Raw genomic sequence first — 20173 nt, 5'->3', positions numbered from 1 at the left:
TTTGCTCAACAGTGAATTAAAAAACGCAGATGGATATTGTAAACAGCCCCACGCACCAGTGCCGATGACTGGAACTCCTTGAGTGCACTCCAGAGCTAGTTTGCAGTGGTGTGTTAACCACGTGCCCTGGGTTGGATTTTGCTGTCCATCAAATAGCAGGGGGAACCTGTGAAGAAGGGGCACATGATATTGCAGGAGGGAAATAATTGAATGGTTGAAATTTTGCCCCCTGTTACCAGTGGAGATCCAGTTCATTTAAAAATAGCAACTGTTACACTGATTAGCTTTTCTTTGGGGTTCGTAGGGATGCTCTTGGCTCACCATAAGGGGATGAGCAAACTGATATCTGGAAACTGCTAAAATGTTAGTGGTTGCCATAAAATCAAAAAGAAAGCTCATCTCCTTAAGTTCCTGCTGCCTCCCACCTCCCTCTCCCAAACACACACTTCATTTCAATAGCGGAAAAGGAGCAGCTGACATGACGCTGTTGTCTGTATGCTGCTTAATGAATTTGGTGACCTGTGCTTTCTTAAGAGAGCCCGGTGTGGTACATGTGTCCGCGTAGGTGCACCTGCATGCATATCTGAAGAACCCCCTCTGAGCCATTTAATTCTTGCCAGGAAGATGTAATTCTTTCTGCATAGCTAAAGAGGGTTTTTTTTGAAACAATAATTAATTAAAGGAATGACAGATAGTGGGGACGGCATTTGTGCTGGGATATGGGTATGGTAGGAATGGAAGTAAGGTTGTGATGGAAGCGAATACCCTGCATGAGGCCAGGGGCAATATTGGCTTCTGTGCTCAGAGGAGTATAGAAACTACCCGCCTCTGCATATGCACTCCCAGGACACACATCCTCCAAAAAGACTAGGAGGGGAAAAGAGGAGGCAGAGCAGTAGCTCTACTCCTTCCTGTGCAGCAGGTTGGGCACACCAGGCCAAGTAGACTGCACCGTCCTATGCAACCTGCAATGTTCCTCAGGTGCGCTGGCAAGCTTGAGGAAGAAGTGCCTCTCGCTGGCTTTGTCTGTACTGGCCTTTTCTCCCTAAAATTTCTCACCATTGCTGTCACTGGTGAGAGCATGAGCATAGTGATGGTGCTTTAACTACCACGTCTTCGAGAGCAGTCATTCTTAGCACTCGTAGAGCTGCTACAGTACAAATTTTAGGGGGAAAAGAGAGTTGTGACGACAGTGTCTCAAGGACAGTCCATCCCCAAGCTCCTTCTGGAGGAGGGCAGCCCCACATGTCCCTCAGTACCTCAAAACTGCAATTTGGTCCTAGGCATTTTTATACGAAAGCACGGTGATCTATTAAAGTGTAAACTGAATATGGAGAGAGATTTTATGTACTTGAAAGTATTTAAAATATATATGGTAAAATACATATTACAAGATGTGAGATATACTGTGCTTTTTTCTCCATAAAGGAACTTTGTCATCACGTAAAAAGTTGTTTACTTGAACCAGAAATGTTAACTAAATGAAACTGCTGTAATATAATTTCTGTAGGATTTCCACAGTGATATGTTTTGACCTTTGACTGTTTTTCCTTGAATTTTGGAGTTTATTGAACTTTTTCCTAATATTCTGCATGAGATGCTTGTCCTGAGCTATGCAGTGCTTGCCTCGAACCTGTAGTTTTTTGTACCTCTCACATGGGTGGTCTTTAGAGATGGGCCAAACTGATTCAAAAACTTCCCTGGTCACCTCAGCATGAGGTCATTCATCCGTGATCAGTAAATAGGTTAGATTGAAAATCAATTTCTGATTTTGATGCCCACAAAACATCCACTGAAATGAGCAGTCCAATGGTTGTCTGTACGAGAGAGGAATTTGCTCGCTATTGAGAAATACCATCCCATTTCTAATCACCCTTTCTGCTGGTGATGAGCGTGCATTTCCCACCTTGTCATATCCCGCTTTTTTTAGCCCTTTCTTCTTTATGGTCTTTTTGGTACTGTAACCCATGTAGCAGTGTGTATCTCTAAAACTACTAATAAAATAAATGATTACAGCATATACACAGAGCTGCCTTTTGGGGATGAATGTGTTCCAGATGCAGAGTTGTCACTGCGTGCCTCACAATCTCATGCCCCACTTATCATGTGTTGCATGTCTGGGCTTGACTGCAGTTTCAGGAAGCTAGATGGTTTGTTTGACCCGGGTTCTGTGTCCTCTAGGCTCAGTTCTGCAAGGTGTTGAGCATCCTCCAGTCACATTGATTTCAGTGGTGCTCAGCCCCGTACAAGGTCAAGTGATTGTGTGCGGTGTGAAGACATTTCTGAGTCTGGAATGCATTCCTCACAAAATGCTCTTGCTATGTAGCTCTCTTAGATATTTGGATTGTTCTGCCTGTGGTTTTAGAGCTGTTTAAATCAGGAGTGCCTCATTTCCCCTCTTCTCCCCATCCCCACCCCCAACCCTATGCCTTTTAAGATCATAAAATGGGAAGAGTTAACAAATGGTTATGAGGAGGTTGGTGGTACCGAGCAGGTCAGGTATGTCAGTCTTGGCCCATTTCTAGTGGTCCTGCGCCTTGCCTAGTGCTTCCTTTGTTCACTATGGAAGAAACAATGTCTTATTGCTTACCCATGCAGCATTGATAGAATAGATCTCTGTGGTTAAAAGGGGAGTCACACTCCTTATTAGGCATAGAGTGATTATCTTTCTAAATTGAGAAAGAACAAAACATTGGCAGAAGCTTGAACAGCAGTTGGCTGAGATAAAGATGAGAGATGCTGACTGATGTAACCTGCAAGCAGCAAGGTTGAGTTTTCTACCAGCAGTTTCAAGGTTGCAGTACAAAAATAAAACCTCATTTGGGTTATTTTTGGACTGTTGAGTGCAGTTGTAGCCTCTCAAAATCTCACCATTTGTAATCAAATGAGGGGTCAGAGTTTTGGTGGATTAGCCACCTGTAGGAAACATCTACTTGTAACGGCAGTAAGTTCAGGTGAAGCACTTTGCACTCGTATAGTTGATTGCCAATGTTTTGAACAGTGGCAGCAATGCTATCCTTTAATAACTTTTGCTTGGTGCATTAATTAATTAACCCTTAACCTTCTCTTTCCCTTTTCAACCCTTTTTCTCCTTTTCCCCTTCACCGCTGTCCCATGTATATAAACAATTAAACAAAAACAAAACCAATACAAAAGCAGGAAATGCATGTGTGGCCATGCCTCACAAAATAGGTCGGATAATTGAGGGGAGCCCCGCAGACCGCTGTGGCAAGCTGAAAGTAGGAGACCGGATCTTGGCTGTTAATGGATGTTCCATCACCAACAAATCGCATTCAGATATTGTCAACTTAATTAAAGAAGCAGGAAACACTGTTACTCTGCGCATCATTCCAGGGGATGGTAAAGTATATGCTCATTTCTATCTCATCCAAATGTTTTATTTCTCTTTGGCTTTTCATGTCACTTTGAGCTGCATAGACTTGCAGGTTTCCATTCTCAACCCACCAGGCTGGAGTTAGCATTGAGAAGTTTTGCCACTGTCACACAACCATATTTCTTCCCACCCCCTTTCTCCCTTCACCCCCCCTATAACTGGAAATCAGTTTTTAAAAAAAAACTGGAGGCACTAAGTCTGGTCAGAAATTAAGATCCCCTCCCTCCTGTATTCCTCCAACTGTCCCTTTTAAACTACCTTCTGTAAATATGACCCACATCTCTATGGATTTTGAAACTTTATTTGATTTTTGCGGTGATAATACTGCATTAGAATATTTGGGAGAGGATGCATGCTCTGTAAGGCATGAAGTCCCTGAGGTTTGACATATACACAAGCAGTCTATATAGCAAAAGGGATCACAGAAAGGGATAAACACATTGTCATGATTTAAGCTGTTTGAAAAGAAGCTTTGTTTTTATTCAGGGCAAGTTGCTTTAGGAATGATCTCAGTGCAGTTTGAAATGGTTTTGCTCGGTGACTTTGGTTCTTGAGGTGCTCACAACTGATTGGTTCAGGAGTTACACCTAGATGGGGTTTCACTGTCCCCAAATTTTATTGTCCCAGGAATTACTTTTAATATGCCTGATAGCTGGGGCCAGACCTGGTCATAGAGTGCTTAAAAACAATTAATTGATCTGCATCGTGCCTAGGGGCTTAGCAACACAACCACTTAGTTTGTGGCAAGCTGTGATGTAAATCTACCCTGTTATGTGCTAAGGAACGGTTAGTGAGAGACAGCAGGGTCTACACAAGCACTTTGTGCGTGGCAGGATAGACTGGGGTAGATTTACACCCCAGTTTGCTGCAAACTGAATGTTCATGCAGACAAGCCCTAGGATTGAATTGGGAAAAACTCTTTTCCAACACCTATCCCTGACTATACCATTAAGAACAAGGCTTAAATGTTAGGGATATTTCTATAGTAGGATTAAATTGTTATGATTCTGAATCCCATATTTTGTATTGATTCTCTGTAAATTGTATGCTCTGGATTGGTCTGTAGTCTGAATTTGCTTTGTAGAAATTCTCTCCTGCTGTCCTGTTCGTGTCAAGCTGAATCAATGTTTATAGCATTTGACGGCCCTTATTCAATCCTAATGAGCATTTTGAGAATCGTGCAATATATTATTTGCAGTCCAGAAAACTCAATTAAATGAAGAAAGAGTGCAATTAAGGAAAAATTGGCTCAAATAAGATAGCCCATTGCAATGAAAACTATTAACATGAGGTTTTTTCACCCCAGAGTCTGACTGGAAACATTTTGCTGTCACTTTTGCTTTGGTGTCCATCACACAAGCCATATTGTACTCTGTATCTATGAAACAGAGTTTATGGCAGTGAATATTTTTAGAGAGCTGGAGAGAAACTATGAATTGAGCCATGGATTTTCAAAGGAGCATAAAGGAGTCGCATGTCCAATTTCTAGTGGAAAAATTCAGTGGTGCCTAATTCTCTAAGGGTATGTCTACAATGCAAAGAAAAACCCATAGCACTGAGTGTCACAGCCCAGGTCACAGTGCTTGGGCTGCAGGGCTAAAAACAGCTGAGTAGGTGTTCCCTATTGGGCTGGACCCTAGATTCCAAGACCCTTCCCGCTCATCAGATCTTCGAACCAAGGCTCCCAACTCCAGTGGGAATGTCTACACTGCTATTTTTAGCCATACAGCCCAAGTCCTGCGAGCCTGAGTCAGTTGACCCAGCCCCTCAGACTTAGTACCACAGGGTTTTCTTTGCAGTGTAGACGTACTCTCAGACTCCTTTGAAAATCACAACCTGAACCATAAATTCATGCCTTACCCAAGAAGCCTGATTGCAGTGCTGTTAGTTATAAAAATTTAAATTGATTAAGACCAGAAAATATCTGTCTTTATAAACCACTTTTATTTAGGATGAGATGTTCTTTACGTTTCAGGGCTTGTTCCTTATGTTGCTAAGCAACAGGTCAAACTCTGTGTGATCCTCTGCAGCTTCCAGTGAATTGAGTATTCATGAATAATGAAATGACTATAAATCAAATAGGCCAGAATCTGAACTGGCCTGTATGTGCCAATGTTTAATAGAGACCTAGAGAAAAGTGGTTCATTACCTTGTTCCGGCAACTGAACAAAATTGAGAGACGTTGACATCTGAGTTATAAAAATCTTGAATGGTTTAAGCATCTTCACATAAGAGAGGATTTGCTCTCTCCCACACGTACTCTGCCAGTCAGTGTGTGTGTGTCGGAAGCATGCCAGCCGTGTGCACCCAAACACACACAACAGGATTATGGGAGACCCAGCATACCACGTTAACTATATTTAAGCTGGGAGAAAGACATGCAGGCAGTGCTCAGCTAAGGCTGTTCTGAAGGCATTCCACGCTGAAAGGAAAGAAAGGCAAAGGAGTGCCAAGTAAGAAGGGAATGATCTTTACACTGGTGTCACTCAGAATGCAGGCCTTTGTTTTCACTTGCACTTTGCAGTTCAAGGTGATTTTGTCAATTTTACTCAGCAAGCATTCAAAAGTCATGGTACAGCCCCCCTTTCCCCACCCCCCAAAAAATATCAAGAGAGATTTGCTTTAAAATCATGAGGTTTTAAAAAAATCCATGTTGGGTTCCTTTCATCTGCCTTCTGGATTTGGAGCCTTTAGGGGTCATATTTTCAAGCTTTTCTCCACAGCCAAATATCATGAGAAGATCACAAGTGTGGCATCGCTTACTAATGAAACTAAAAAGTTTTTAAAAAGTTATTTTAACTGTGTGATACTCCTAGGGCCTCTGAGGGAGTCCTACAGTTTAAGGCCAGAAGGGCCAACAAGCCCATCTAGTCTGACCACCTGGATATCACAGGCCACCAGCAACATCCAGCACCTGCATACTAAGCCCAGCAATGGAAATGAGACCAAAGTATCACCGCACACAGGGGAGACTATACTACGCTGCACTGCAGGCAGAGAATAGGAGGAACCAAGGTGTACTAGTGTCCAAGCCAGGAAATGAATAAAAAGCATTTGTATGTATGTGTATATGTAGATAAGTTCTGTCCCATAAATATTTGTATAGTGCCCGTTGAGGTCCATGGGAGTTGCACATATCTATCCAAGGGCAGAATTTGACCCATAGGGCCTTCAAATATTTTAGATAGTTATTTTGATCTTTACTAATTTAGGCCCTGATCCTGCATGCACTTAACTTTACACCTTCCTGAGTACTCCCACTGAAGCTGTCTGTGAAAGCAGTGGGACTGCTACAGTACATCCAGTCAGTCGCATGCATAAATCTTTACAGGATAGGGGAAAATATGTAGTACACTGGGAATGAGTGTTTGGCATGGGAACAAAACTGGAAGCAATGTCTGTCTGTTTCATCCCTGAGCCTGAACTTGAAGTGTTGGTGAGTACCCACTGAGTTAGCTTGACTTAGCAAAGCTTTCTGATGGTGGCAGTGGAGAGAGCCATCTCTGTTGTTAAAGGTGGTTTGAGGCGATCTAATCTAAAGTAAAACGTTGCAAACAGCCTTTCAGCAAATGATATAGCGGTTCTTACAGAAGTTAGTAAATCTAGACAACCTTTAAGTCAATTAGATAGATGGCTCTTCTCATTTCAAAGCAGGGAGGACAGTAGAAATTATTCAGGGAGGCTGCTTGCCTTGTATCTCGAGCCTTTTTATAAAAAGTTAGTAAAAATACTGCACATCTGTTGACAATTACTAACTCTTATGCTAGTGTGGTCTAAAGATAGACCCAGAACCGTGTCATGGAACTTCATCAGTACCTAAGACTGATATTCTTAGCATGACCTCCTAAGGAACAAGGTTATTGTATTCTGTTTATACCCAGTCTTCATGTCATACCAAAATGGCAATGGAAGGTTTATGTGGCTTGTGTGCTCTTTGAATTCAGTACAATTTAGAAACATTTTATTTTGGGAGCAGATTGTAGCCTCAGGGATGCCCAAGTGAATTAGACAAGACCATGTTGTCTTAAAATCCAGCAGTTTTTGAACGCAGCCAGTGCCCACAAGCAGGAGTGCGTATCTCTGCACAAGGCTGGCTGGCTCCAGACAGCATCACCCCCAACAAGCACAGTTCATTTCACTTTCCTTTTCTCAGCCTCTCTCCAACCACACCCACCCAGTTAGTGGGGAAAGGAACATCTGTTACAAGGTGTCCTATAGTTTAAAATAAAATAAACCGATGCAATAAAATACAATCCCAGCATTAGATACATTTCCAGAAAAGCTTCCAGCCATCATCTTCAAATCACTCTTCTTTTACTTGAGGCACACACCTTCCATTAATGCAAACTGGCATGATAGGGAACTTCCCTCAGAGTCACCAGGGAGAAATACCAGATGACAGAAGCGTAATACAAACATGGTTAGTCAGGAAAGAAGACTTTAGAGTTACTGGAGAGCCAGATGTTTTGTTTTGTTTGTTGACTTGGGCTGGAAGGAGAAGCTAGTCAAATTCAGACTAGAATTTTTATCACTACCTACACATTTTTTTAAAAGTGAAGATGATTAATCATTGGAACAACTTACCTAATGAGGTGGTGGATACTGTGTCACTCAAATTCTTTACATCAAGCCTGAACGTCTATCTAAAGCTCTAGCTCAACCAGAAATGATGTAAGCTTGGGGAAGGAATTGCTGGATGAAATTCTCTGGCCTGTGTTTATGCAGGAGGTCAGACTAGATGACCATAATGGTCCCTTCTGGCCTTAACACTGACAAATCTATGAATGAAAGCCCATTGGCAAACTAAGAGTCAGTGCAGACAAGGCTAAAGTAATCAGTAAGCTCAGCCATGTTAGACCGTGGTTACTTCGGACTGTACCCTTCAGAGGAATGAAAATAGCCCTTAGGCCTCCTGTCCAGCAGGGGAAGGTATGCCATTTTTACAAGGGCACAGGATATGTCTACACAGCAAAAGCTGCTAATGGGCTAGCTGACCTGAGCTAGTGTGAATCCAACTAGCACAGGCAACAATAGAAGTGATGACAGTGCAGCGTAGGCTTCAGAGCGGGATAGCGAACTCAGTGCATTCCCAGGGTCCGTGCTAGGCCCACACTGTTCTTCACCGGTATTGTTACCCACACCAGCTGGATTCATGCTAATGATTTCGAAAGAATACCTCCATGGTATTCAGTGGACTTCACCCTGCCAGCAAGGGGAATGATGTGCCTTGGATAAAAATCACGCTATAAGCAGTGTTCCCTCTAATTTTCCCCACCACATGTGCGGAATGAATTTTGTTCTGTGCACCAATATGGAGGTGATGTGCTATGGCGGGCAGAGAGGACTCCCCCGAGCTCCCTCACCCTGGCTGCAGCTGGTCCCAGCCAGGCGAGTTCCCTGAGCACCTGCGCGGTGCTAAATAGTCTGCCCTGTGGCCACGCAGCTTACAGGGAACGTAGTATATAAGTACTGCATATTTATTTGATTATTTATTATTGGTAAGACACTGTAACTACCTACAGTAGGGGGGGAAGTCTTTTCTAATGATCAAGATTTTCTGAAAAGGTAATCCTAGATATTACTGCTGTATTCACTGAGTCAACAGTTCTCACTGCTCTTGACTATAGGGAACAGGCTTCCATTTGTACCTTGAATATCATGTGTTCCCGGTGCTTTTGGTGATTTCTGTTCTCAACATGTTTGTTTAGATTAGCTTCAGAAATCATAATTATCATAAACGGTGGATGTATTTGTTTGTTCTGATTTCCCAAGCAAATGTCATTGAAACTCTCAGCACTTCCTCTCACATAAACATAAATATTGAATGTCATCTTTAAGAGTGTGCAACTGGTTCCATCTGTTATAACCATTTTAAAGATGACTTTTCCTCAAAAAACACTCACTTCTGAAGACTTCCAAGTGAGCACTTTCCTAAATGGCCAAGCAAGGAGGAGTTCAAAGATTTTCAAGTCCTTTATTCACTTATTGATGACTGTAATCCTGTAGATACATGGGAATTTCTCTTTGTGTATGAATGCTTTCTTGAGCTTATCCCTTCACTTTCATTGAGAGTGTATGCACTTAGTGCATTTTGTAGTTTCTAAAGCTGTCCAGCACCACTTTCAATAAGGATCAGTATAACATACGCATACGGCGAGTGCATAGGATCATGGACACTTAACGTTGCAAAGGGCCTAATTTCGATCCAGATTTCAAACACTCACAATGCTTCAAGAGTATTTGTATCTGGATATATGGTTTGGTTTCGTATGGCTCCCTCCTCTCCCCCCCCCCCCCCCCAGTCCTTCTCGTTCATGCCTTGCCCAAAGCCTTTAAGAAAATCTGTAGCAGAGCAGGAGCCAAGTCTCTCATTTTTATGACTTAGCCACAAATCTGTCTTTTCTCTCACTTGCAAAATTCATATCCCAGGCCTCTTCCCAAAATGGGCTCAGATTCCAGCCCCCAGAAAATTTGTGGGAATTCAAATCAGGGTATTGGGTTAGATCACAATTGGCCTAACTGCTCCTACTGAATTAATAGTAAAACCCCCATAAAACTCAAAACACCTGTCAGGGATGGTCTAAATCAGGGATTGGCAACCTTTGACATGTGGCCCATCAGGCTGGCGGGCTGAGACAGTTTGTTTACCTGCAGGTTCGGCTGATCGCAGATCCCACAGGCCGCGGTTCACTGTTCCAGGCCAATGGGGGCTGCAGGAAGCGGCATGGGCTGAGGGATGTGCCAAAGGTTGCCAATCCCTGGTCTAAATAATACCTAGTCCTGCCATGAGTGCAGGGGACTGGACTATATGACCTCTTAAGGTCCCTTCCAGTTCTGTGCTTCTATGATTCACTCGGAGCAGAGTTAGGCCAATGCTGAGGACTTTGAAAATCTCACCCTTCAGTTTTTGTGTGTGTCTGGTACAAGTTATGCCACTCCAAGGGAGTGTGTATTACATTGAGCATAGAATGTGCAATAGACTGTATTTTAATGAACAGTAAGAATTTGAACAGCACAATTGGTTAACTATTAAAGAGAGATGTGGAAACCCATGTGTTTTTGATCATGTCCAAAGTGTTAAGTCAATAGAAAACTACCATTGCCATCAGTAAGTTTTAGATTAGGCCTGTATTCAATACATCCCATAGCAAAAACTTTAAAGGTATCTATTCAGATGGAGACAGTATTGACTACGTTGTGGGTTATGGACTATTTTAGTGTTCTTATAAAAATAACCCAAATGATCTTCTGACTTTTGAAGTAATTAAGATTTGGCATATGTGTTGCTGCTCAAGCAACAAAACATTCCGTGAGCCTTAATTAGCCTATACTTTTTAAAAATTAACCTTAGCTCTCAATAGTGAAGTGGATAATGGAACACATCTAACCCAAACTTCCTAAATATTTTTCTGATCTATTTGTATGCCTTTTCTCGGAATTTCCTCGAGATTAATGAAAATGCTGATGAAATGTGGTTGCTGGAGAATAAATCCAATTTACATAAAAATATAATATTTATTACTTTAGTGGGACATCTTGCTGTACACAATTTACATTTACAATTTACAACGCTATGGCGTTATTTCTGATTGAGGCATCCCAACCCCTAATTAATTTTTCATTGGTAATGAATTTAGAGATAATGTCTTGAACATTCAAGACTTTTCTTTGTTATTGAAGGAGGACAGAATACAGTAACAGCGGTAACAGGTTATTGTTTAAAAGACTTCCTGTTATAAGGATCACAGGGGCAGAAGCGAGGCTGTAGTGGAATTTTCTGTGTCTAACGACAACTACTAGAAAAAGTCAAGCAAGGACGACTGTCAGCATCATGTAAAATTCCAATGTGCCACTCTTGTTTAAAACGCCCTTCCAGATGCATAGCTGCAGTGCTGTTGCATGTGGCTGCATTTATAGAAGGCTGAGAGAAATTCTATCATCTTTATTTTCCTATTGTTTTTTTTTTTATCAAAGGCTTTCTATATATATAAGGGTTTTGGGGCAATCGTTGCACAGTGTGTTTTGAGATAAATACTTAATCGTTACCAAGTAACAAAATTCTCCTTTCAACTACTGGATTTATTAAAGATGAGCCACTGCGCTTCCCTCTCAGGCACATTCTTAAAAAATGTATTTGATGCTTCCCAGTGAAATCCCATTGCAAAACATGCATTTGTCTTTGAATGAATTCTCTGATTTAAGATCTTTTCTCACAAGGAGCACCATTTTGTTTTACAGAATCCTCCAATGCTACTTTATTGACCAACGCTGAAAAAATTGCTACGATTACAACCACACATACTCCTCAGCAGATGCCCCAGGAACCCAGGTCTGCTAATTTTCTTTGAGGCGAGCATGTTGGTGTGCTATTTCTTTGGTTATTTCTGAGTCATCTTCATTTCCCATGAGTTGTTTTTTTTCCCTCTCTCCTCCTCTCTCTCATTCATTTCAACAGGAACAACACAAAACCAAAGCAGGAATCCCAGTTTGATTTCAAACCGCCCCAGGCAGCACAGGTAAGGGATGCCTTTCTGATTTGCTTGGTTTACCATGCAAATATGGTTCTGGTCTGCTAAGGGTTGTGCTTAAAGTGTTCTCCCTAGAAAATTTATCTTGTGAGGCCAGATTCCCTCCTCCAGTTTGTCTGCGAAAGAGGGATCACTGGTTAGAGTTTTAATATGCATTGATGTTGTTTCATATGACAAACACTTCAAACACAGAGCTGCATCAGGATTAAAAACAAAGACAATTAAATATCTTATGACAGTAATAATTTATGTGTTTGTTTACTGGAGTGTGTTCTTTGAGGGGGCTAGCCTGAAGGTGTTACTGTGCGCCAAATGACAGATTCAGAGGAGAAAAAAGAAAAGAAATCAAAGTTTGATAAGAGGGCTATAGCATGGGTTCTTCGGGTTTATCATAGTATAGGCCACAACTTAATAACAAAGAGATTATTTCATGGATACTTCCCCTCCCACTGGCAACTGCAGTGATAACCACTCTCATTACTGATTGCTAAGCATCTTTGTGGTAATACAGCAATTACTCTGCTGTGTAGAGAAGAATTGCATGCCTTTTTAGTAGTCTTGAATAGAATGTGCCAGCAGCTAACAAGAAGGAGTAGCTAGCACCATAGAACCAACCAGCTCTTTGCAGACCATTAACAAACACTCTTTGAATCACAGTTTGGGTCTTTAGGAGCAATGAGAAGCCTTTGTCTTTGAATGAAAACAAACCTTGTAGATATATATATTTATTAAGATGATTTAATGTCCATTGTTAAATATTTGCCAGGCCCGGCAATAGTACAGAGTTCAACTTCTTGTTCAGTTCTGTACAAATTGTCTTCCCTCTAGCAGGACCAAGATTATTACACCGTTGAACTGGAAAGAGGCGCCAAAGGATTTGGCTTTAGCCTGCGAGGTGGCCGAGAGTATAATATGGATCTCTACGTGTTGCGGTTAGCTGAGGATGGTCCAGCTGAGAGGTGTGGAAAGATGAGGGTAAGTACAAAAAGAGAGTTGGGGAAAAAAATCTATTTGCAACAAAAGTAGTGGGTTTTTGTTTTGTTTTGTTTTTTTCAAAAACTTTTTCACCATTTTTGACTTGTTCCAATAGTAAGAATAGATTTGAAGTGCCATTGTTGTACCAATTCCTGCTCCGAGAGTGCTGTGTTTGCATCCCATTGAAGTCAGTAGAGGTTTGCACACATGCATCCCAAAGGGGGCGGGGGAGCAGGGAGGCAATCTTAAAAAACTGCTGCACTATTCAGAATTAATTGCAAGAACTTTTTTGCAAAAAGAAAAGGAGTACTAGTGGCACCTTAGAGACTAACCAATTTATTTGAGCATAAGCTTTCGTGAGCTACAGCTCACTTCATCGGATGCATTCAGTGGAAAATACAGTGAGGAGGTGTTATACACACTGTAAGGAGAGTGATCACTTAAGATGAGCTATTACCAGCAGGAGAGCGGGGGTCGGGGGGGAGAAAACCTTTTGTAGTGATAATCAAGGTGGGCCATTTCCAGCAGCTAACAGGAATGTCTGAGGAACGGCGGGGGGGGGGGGAATAAACATGGGGAAATAGTTTTACTTTGTGTAATGACACATCCACTCCCAGTCTCTATTCAAGCCTAAGTTAATTGTATCCAGTTGGCAAATTAATTCCAATTCAGCAGTCTCTCGTTGGAATCTGTTTTTGAAGTCTTTTTGTTGTAATATTACGACCTTTAGGTCTGTAATCGAGTGACCAGAGAGATTGAAGTGTTCTCCGGCTGGTTTATGAATGTTATAATTCTTGACATCTGATTTGTGTCCATTTATTCTTTTACGTAGAGACTGTCCAGTTTGACCAATGTACATGGCAGAGAGGCATTGCTGGCACAGGATGGCGTATATCACATTGGTGGATGTGCAGGTGAACAAGCCTCTGATAGTGTGGCTGATGTGATTAGGCCCTATGATGGTGTCCTCTGAATAGATATGTGGACACAGTTGGCAACGGGCTTTGTTGCAAGGATAGGTTCCTGGGTTAGTGGTTCTGTTGTGTGGTGTGTGGTTGCCGGTGAGTATTCGCTTCAGGTTGGGGGGCTGTCTGTAGGCAAGGACTGGCCTGTCTCCCAAGATTTGTGAGAGTGATGGGTCGTCCTTCAGGATAGGTTGTAGATCCTTGATGATGCGTTGGAGAGGTTTTAGTTGGGGGCTGAAGGTGATGGCTAGTGGCATTCTGTTATTATCTTTGTTGGGCCTGTCCTGTAATAGGTGACTTCTGGGTACTCTTCTGGCTCTGTCAATTTTTTTCTTCACTTCAGCTGGTGGGTATTGTAGTTGTAAGAATGCTTGTTAGAGATCTTGTAGGTGTTTGTCTCTGTCTGAGGGGTTGGAGCAAATGCGGTTGTATCGTAGAGCGTGGCTGTAGACGATGGATCGTGTGGTGTGGTCTGGGTGAAAGCTGGAGGCATGTAGGTAGGAATAGCGGTCGGTAGGTTTCCGGTATAGGGTGGTGTTTATGCTTATGCTCAAATAAATTGGTTAGTCTCTAAGATGCCACTAGTACTCCTTTTCTTTTTGTGAATACAGACTAACATGGCTGCTACTCTGAAAAAAGAACTTTTTTGAAAATTGTAGGGACTCCTTCCTCACTGCCAATCCTATTGCCCTGCCAACTACCGTGAAATGAAATGACAAGAGAAAAAGGCATTTTCATAATCTCTGTTATCTTGCTTACCAACCTATCAATAGCTGGCTTCTGTCAGAAGCTGCACTTGCTCCATATGTTGGCTTCTATTTGACCCCCATCTTTTGAAGTTCAATCAGTTGCTGTCCCCACCCCAGCCCTTATTCCAGACATTATCCCCAAATGTTAATGTTTCAGTTTTTTTTAAATAACTTAGCAAGGTTCATGTATGAAAGAAGGTGTGATAAGCTGCCATCTTGGCCAACACACTGGGGATTGAACCAGGAACCTCTAGAGCTGAAAGCATGAGCTGCTAGAGGTGGAGCTAAAATTTCCTAGCTGGGCCTGTAACAGACTTATATGCTCTACAGTCAAGGTACAGAGAGGAGCTTATGTAACACACTCACTAGTGAGTTACTGAAGTATTGCATAATTTTTCACTGTTATAACCCGAGACGTCACGTGCTACCTCTACCTACCCTGTATATGCAATGCCTTGTTGTGGCAGGTCTAGTTTAACTTTAGGTATGTGAGTAGTCCCATTCTCTCCAACAATTAAGCACATGCAAAAGTTTTTGTGGGATTGACTGAGAGGTTCTCAGAGAAGAGGTCCATCATTTTTTTATAGGTCTGCAGACAACATGCACGCCTGCTATGCTGTTTATTTAATAACTTTATAACCAGTGTATTCTCTTCTTTCAAAAAGTAAAGCAAGAAATGTTAATATTTGGAAAGATTTTTTTTTTTTTTTAAGGATAAACTTAGAGCACCAGATAGCTGATGTAACTCAACATAGTTCCACTGTAGCCAGAGTGCTGATGGTCTATTCCACAACTTTTGTTTTCCTTTCCTGATCAATTCTTGAATTTCTAAACCAGGCTAACTGATTCATGCCATGCATGTACAATCAAGTGAGAAAAGTTCCTAGACATAAACCAATATGTTAAATACTATGTTCCCTTAAGTGACATACTCAAGGTGTGGCATTCTTCTGCTGAAGGCCTGATTTTAATCCTAGATTCTGCTCTTTCATCATGTTGACAGATTGGTGATGAAATTCTAGAGATCAATGGGGAAACCACCAAGAACATGAAGCATGCTCGGGCCATAGAACTGATTAAAAATGGTGGCCGCAGAGTCCGCCTGTTTCTGAAACGTGGAGATGGCTCTGTACCAGAATATGGTGGGTCAAACTATGAAAACATTCCTTTCTTTCCTGGCATCACTCCATGAATGATTTCTCAAGATCTGAAGCGGGGATGCTTTTTATTTTCCTTTCTCACCAGTGTCTTGCCAACCTTTGCAACATATGGTTAGTTGCCTCGCTTGTGCTGAATTTTCTACACATTTCATCCTTTGCTTGCTTCCACGGACTTGGGCGCAGTGTAAGGCAAGATCATCAAAGCAGTATTTTTGGTGATCAGAGAGAAAAAAACAAAAACCGCATTGTCTTGTCCAACCAAACAAGGAGTATTACTGAGCTGTGCCAAACTGTCTCAGCAGTTGAACTGTTATCTCAAAATAACTCTTTTCCTCGAATCAACACCAAAAAAAGGGAATCCTGAATTATTTTCAATCAGTAGTTTATTGTTAGGCTTTTTCCTTAGTTTTTCTGTATCCTTGGGCATGAATGCCAAGAAAGCTAATGGGTTTTGCCTCCAACTAATGTGTAAATATATATAAAGTTATTTCAAAATGTTTATGCAAAAATAGATGAATTTGGCCCTTCTGAGTCCTTTTTCCCCCTTAAAATATCTGTTGGTGTCAAGTCATTAATTTGTAAATTCTGAAAAAGGAGGTTATGAAAAAGTTTCTAGAGTCTGTTTTGAGGGAAAAGTGCTACTTTTCCTTTTCTGCTGAGATGTGCAGTAGAAGTCCTTTTCTACACCTGCCTGTTGGAGCTGATTAGGGAGAGTAATGAGTGGCTTAGCATAGTGTTCTATTTAATATTATTATTATGCCTTATTTATTTAGGATAATTGTTGAAAACTATGCCCTCAATGCAGGGCTACTGCCAACCAAAGGTCTTTAAAGTTTCTATAGAAACTGATTTTGAAGGGATGCCCTTTATACTTTTTTCCCTTATCTGGGATTTTGTTGTGTCAGTAAGTTCTAAGTCTTTCACTCCATTACCTAAAAACAAAACAAAAGAACATTCTGCACAATTCATGAACTAGGTTTTTTTAATTTACTGTACCATGTTCAAGAGTTTCCACTGTCTGCTTATAAATCAGAATTGAATCTAAATGTCTGACCAAATCAGAATATAGATTTCAAACAATTAAAATATTCGATAATATAGAAAGGAAACTGTGGGTTTACAACAATAGCACTAAAATTATGTAATGTTTTTTCTACTTCTGTCTTTTCCTACTCCTTTCAATGTACAGTACTGCTAGACTTCATAAATGTCCTGTAAATTGTGTGCTTCACTTCTTAAAGCATATGTCTGCTGCACTGAGGATGAAAATCCAGTACCAGTTTTCTTTTGGCTAATAATACGTTGAACTGCTAAGCATATACTTTTCAAGCAAGTATTTAACATGCAGGGGCTGCACTTGTTATAAATAAATATATATATAAAGTAAATATATATATATATATTTACACACATACACATTTGTAACATTTTGGGCTTAATTTCTTCAGTCGCAAGTGGTTTCTCGGATAATGTTAAGTTCCAGTATTTTTCAGACTTGATTGGAGCGTGCTCCTATCTGAGGTTGTATATTTTTGTAATGAGTTTTGTACTTATTTTTAATGTTGTGGTCTTTGGTGGACTTTATTTTTTTTGTTATTGTTTGATTGTTAATCGTTTTTCTATGACATTCTGTGTCGCTGTTGCAGTTGTCTTTTAAAATGGATGCATCTGTTGTCTGGGTTACTGAATCACCTTTTAGATGTCTAATTATGTCACTATAATAACAACTGCCGTCTTTCCAGTCTTACCCTTGGGTGATGCCTAGACAATCATACTGGAAAAATAAACTTTCTTTATCCTAAGATAAAATATGTAGATATTTTTTTCTTTCATCTTTGTTATGGGGAATCTAAATTTTCTACTTTTCTCTTTCTCTCTCTCTTACTTTTCTTGGTGCTGGGCTCTTCCTTCCTCAGCGATGATACCTCCTAATATCGCTGCATGTATGAGAAATGACAAGCTCGGGGAGCCTTGCTTCTACCTTACGGGCCATAATCAAACTACGGTTTGTAGCTAAAATCAATATTAGGTGTTTCTGTGCTGTGGCCTAATTCCCTCATATTGCTTTCCGCTTTGCTATATTTTTATATGTACAGCAATTCATTCTGAGCCCCCCTGCATTCTTTGAATTGTAAGTACACTACCCGAACGTGTTTAAAGCCTCGCTCTTACCTTGTACAATAGCCAGATTGCAAGAAAGTTGGGGAAAAATGGGGTGGTCCTCCCACACCTTGATTTTAAAAATCAAACCAAATAAACTCCCATGAGTTGCCACGGTGTTTTTCATCTGTAAATCATAAAAATAATGGCCCGCGCACAAAAAAAAAATGATGAGAGAAGTTTAAATAAAAGAGCTTGCACACAAGAAAAATGAAAATTTTGAGTATTTAGCATGTGTGTTGTGGAAGAGTGAAAAAAAGATTCCGGATTGCGAAGTGGTTTGTTGGCTCTTCAGTCATTGTCATCAAGACCATCTACTTTACTTAAAGTAGGTGACTCTCCAAATTGGAATTCAGGACATGTGCTAAGTATTTATTTAACGCCAGCAGAGTTCTCTTACAGAAGATACTTAAAAAAAAAAAGAAAGAAAGAAAAAGAAATCTGCATCTCATGTTGTCAGTGCAACTACTTTAATGTTTGCCATATATGTAATAAATCATTCATAAGCATCAGTTACGAATGATGTGAGTAATTTTAGCTTAGCTGCAGCACAGTGTCATTGCTTTGCAGTTTGGCTCTTGAAGGTAGTTCAGATCTGTTTTATGGCAGTGAGATAATTAACAGGAGAATAGGTGTTAAATCAAACTCATCCTACGTATTAGACTATCTTTCCATGTCTTTAATAAGGAAAGATCATAACTTCTGTTGTCATCTAAATTGTGGTGAAAGCAAAACTATCCCACTACTATTTCATAATGTAATAGGACTAAACGAGATTTAGTAACACGTTTGAAGTTCTTGAAAAATGGAAATGACATTATTTATAGTCTAATTAAAATATTATGCTATAGGTTCAAAACATAGAGATCAGTTGTATTATTTCATACTTATAGTCATTTAAAATGAAACATCACACAAACTATAACTCTTTCTAAGAAGGCATGTCTTTAAAAATAATTTTAAAAGGTGATAATCATTTCCTAAAAGCCCCTTCTTTTTGGGAGCTACATCCTTTTAAAAACCGCAAACCTTCCTTTTTTTCACTAGAAACAACTTATTTTAATCTAAGCATTATAAATTGGACCAGGGGAAAAATATAAAATATCCCATGATGCGCAGAGCATAAAGATGAGAGCCACTTGGACTAAAATGGAGCTAATAAAGGGAAGCACCAATACTAATCAATAACTCATTGTTTGCAGTTACACTTAAATTAACAAAAGCTTCAGTTAGTCTTCTACTGACTGCTTTAACAGTTGTTTGCTTTTGGCACTAATGAACTCTGAAGAATCATAAATGGTGACAGAACTGTAAAAAGCCATTTGTACCAAACAATATGCTGTTGTTGTTTTTCTTCCAGACCCCAGCAGTGACAGGAACAGTCCCGCCACAGGTTCACAAAATGTATCGGAAATGAAAAACATGCCATCTGACCGACGACAACACCCATCATTGGAGTCCAGTTATCCACCAGATCTTCACAAATCATCACAACATGGGGACAAGCGGACATATGTTAAAGATCCAAAAGGCAGCAGAGAGTTTAGCAGACAATCCAATGAACACCACACTTGGAATGGAACTTCTCAAAACAGTGGTAGTGTAACAGGCAGAAAAAAGGACAGGTCACCAGGAAGGCGACGAGATAGACAACCAGAGAGAATGGTGGTAAATGGACAAAAAATGAAATCTCCTGAAAAAAGGAGGGAAGGGACAAGAAGTGCTGACAATACTTTGGAGAGGAGGGAGAGACACGAGAGGAGGAGAGACCTTTCTCCCGAAAGGCGAAGAGAAAGGTCACCAACTCACAGAAGGGATGGGTCACCAAGCAGGCGAAGGAGGTCACTCGAAAGACTAATGGATCAAAGAAAATCACCAGAGAAGAGAAGAGAGAGCTCACCTGAACGGAGGGCAAAGTCAACTGACAGAAGAAGGGAGAGGTCACCAGACAAAAGGATCAAGGATGAGCGAGTCGGCCACAGAGAGAGGGAAGAACACAGTTTGAAATATGATACCAACAAAAGACACCCCCCTGAACAGAGAAGGAAACCCTACAAAGAGTGCAGCACTGATCTCAGCATCTGAGGTACTCGTCCGATGCACAGAGCCATATTCCAGCCTTTATAGTGCTGAAGGCTCCTAAGAAGAGGGTAATAAAGCTGAAATTATCTTAGTTTCTTAAATGATGAAATATCAGACACCTGCTGATCCTATGAATAGCAGCAAACGTTTTACGCAGATG

General features: G+C 40.8%; 1 protein-coding gene across 34 annotated transcripts in view; it reads left to right on the top strand.

The window, feature by feature from the left end:
* The window catches only part of MAGI1 (membrane associated guanylate kinase, WW and PDZ domain containing 1), a 485483-nt gene that overhangs the window by 462526 nt on the left and 2784 nt on the right, over nt 1–20173 (top strand). For 14 of the 34 annotated variants that reach the window (XM_074957428.1, XM_074957408.1, XM_074957403.1 and 11 more), the window contains 6 exons: nt 3157–3360; nt 11633–11723; nt 11850–11910; nt 12751–12897; nt 15615–15753; nt 19292–20173. The exon at nt 19292–20173 is cut by the window's right edge. In XM_074957428.1, coding sequence (XP_074813529.1) covers nt 3157–3360; nt 11633–11723; nt 11850–11910; nt 12751–12897; nt 15615–15753; nt 19292–20016 — 1367 coding nt within the window. In that variant the 3' untranslated portion in view covers nt 20017–20173. Of the gene's footprint in view, nt 1–3156; nt 3361–11632; nt 11724–11849; nt 11911–12750; nt 12898–15614; nt 16034–17687; nt 17777–19291 lie in introns of those variants that run through there. The other 20 variants (XM_074957426.1, XM_074957404.1, XM_074957414.1 and 17 more) reach the window with 10 other exon arrangements.

This window comes from Natator depressus, chromosome 7 (assembly GCF_965152275.1).
Source record: "Natator depressus isolate rNatDep1 chromosome 7, rNatDep2.hap1, whole genome shotgun sequence".
Taxonomy (NCBI): Eukaryota; Metazoa; Chordata; order Testudines; family Cheloniidae; genus Natator; species Natator depressus.
Note: the sequence above shows the minus strand (reverse complement) of the source record. Positions and strands in the feature narration are given on the sequence as shown.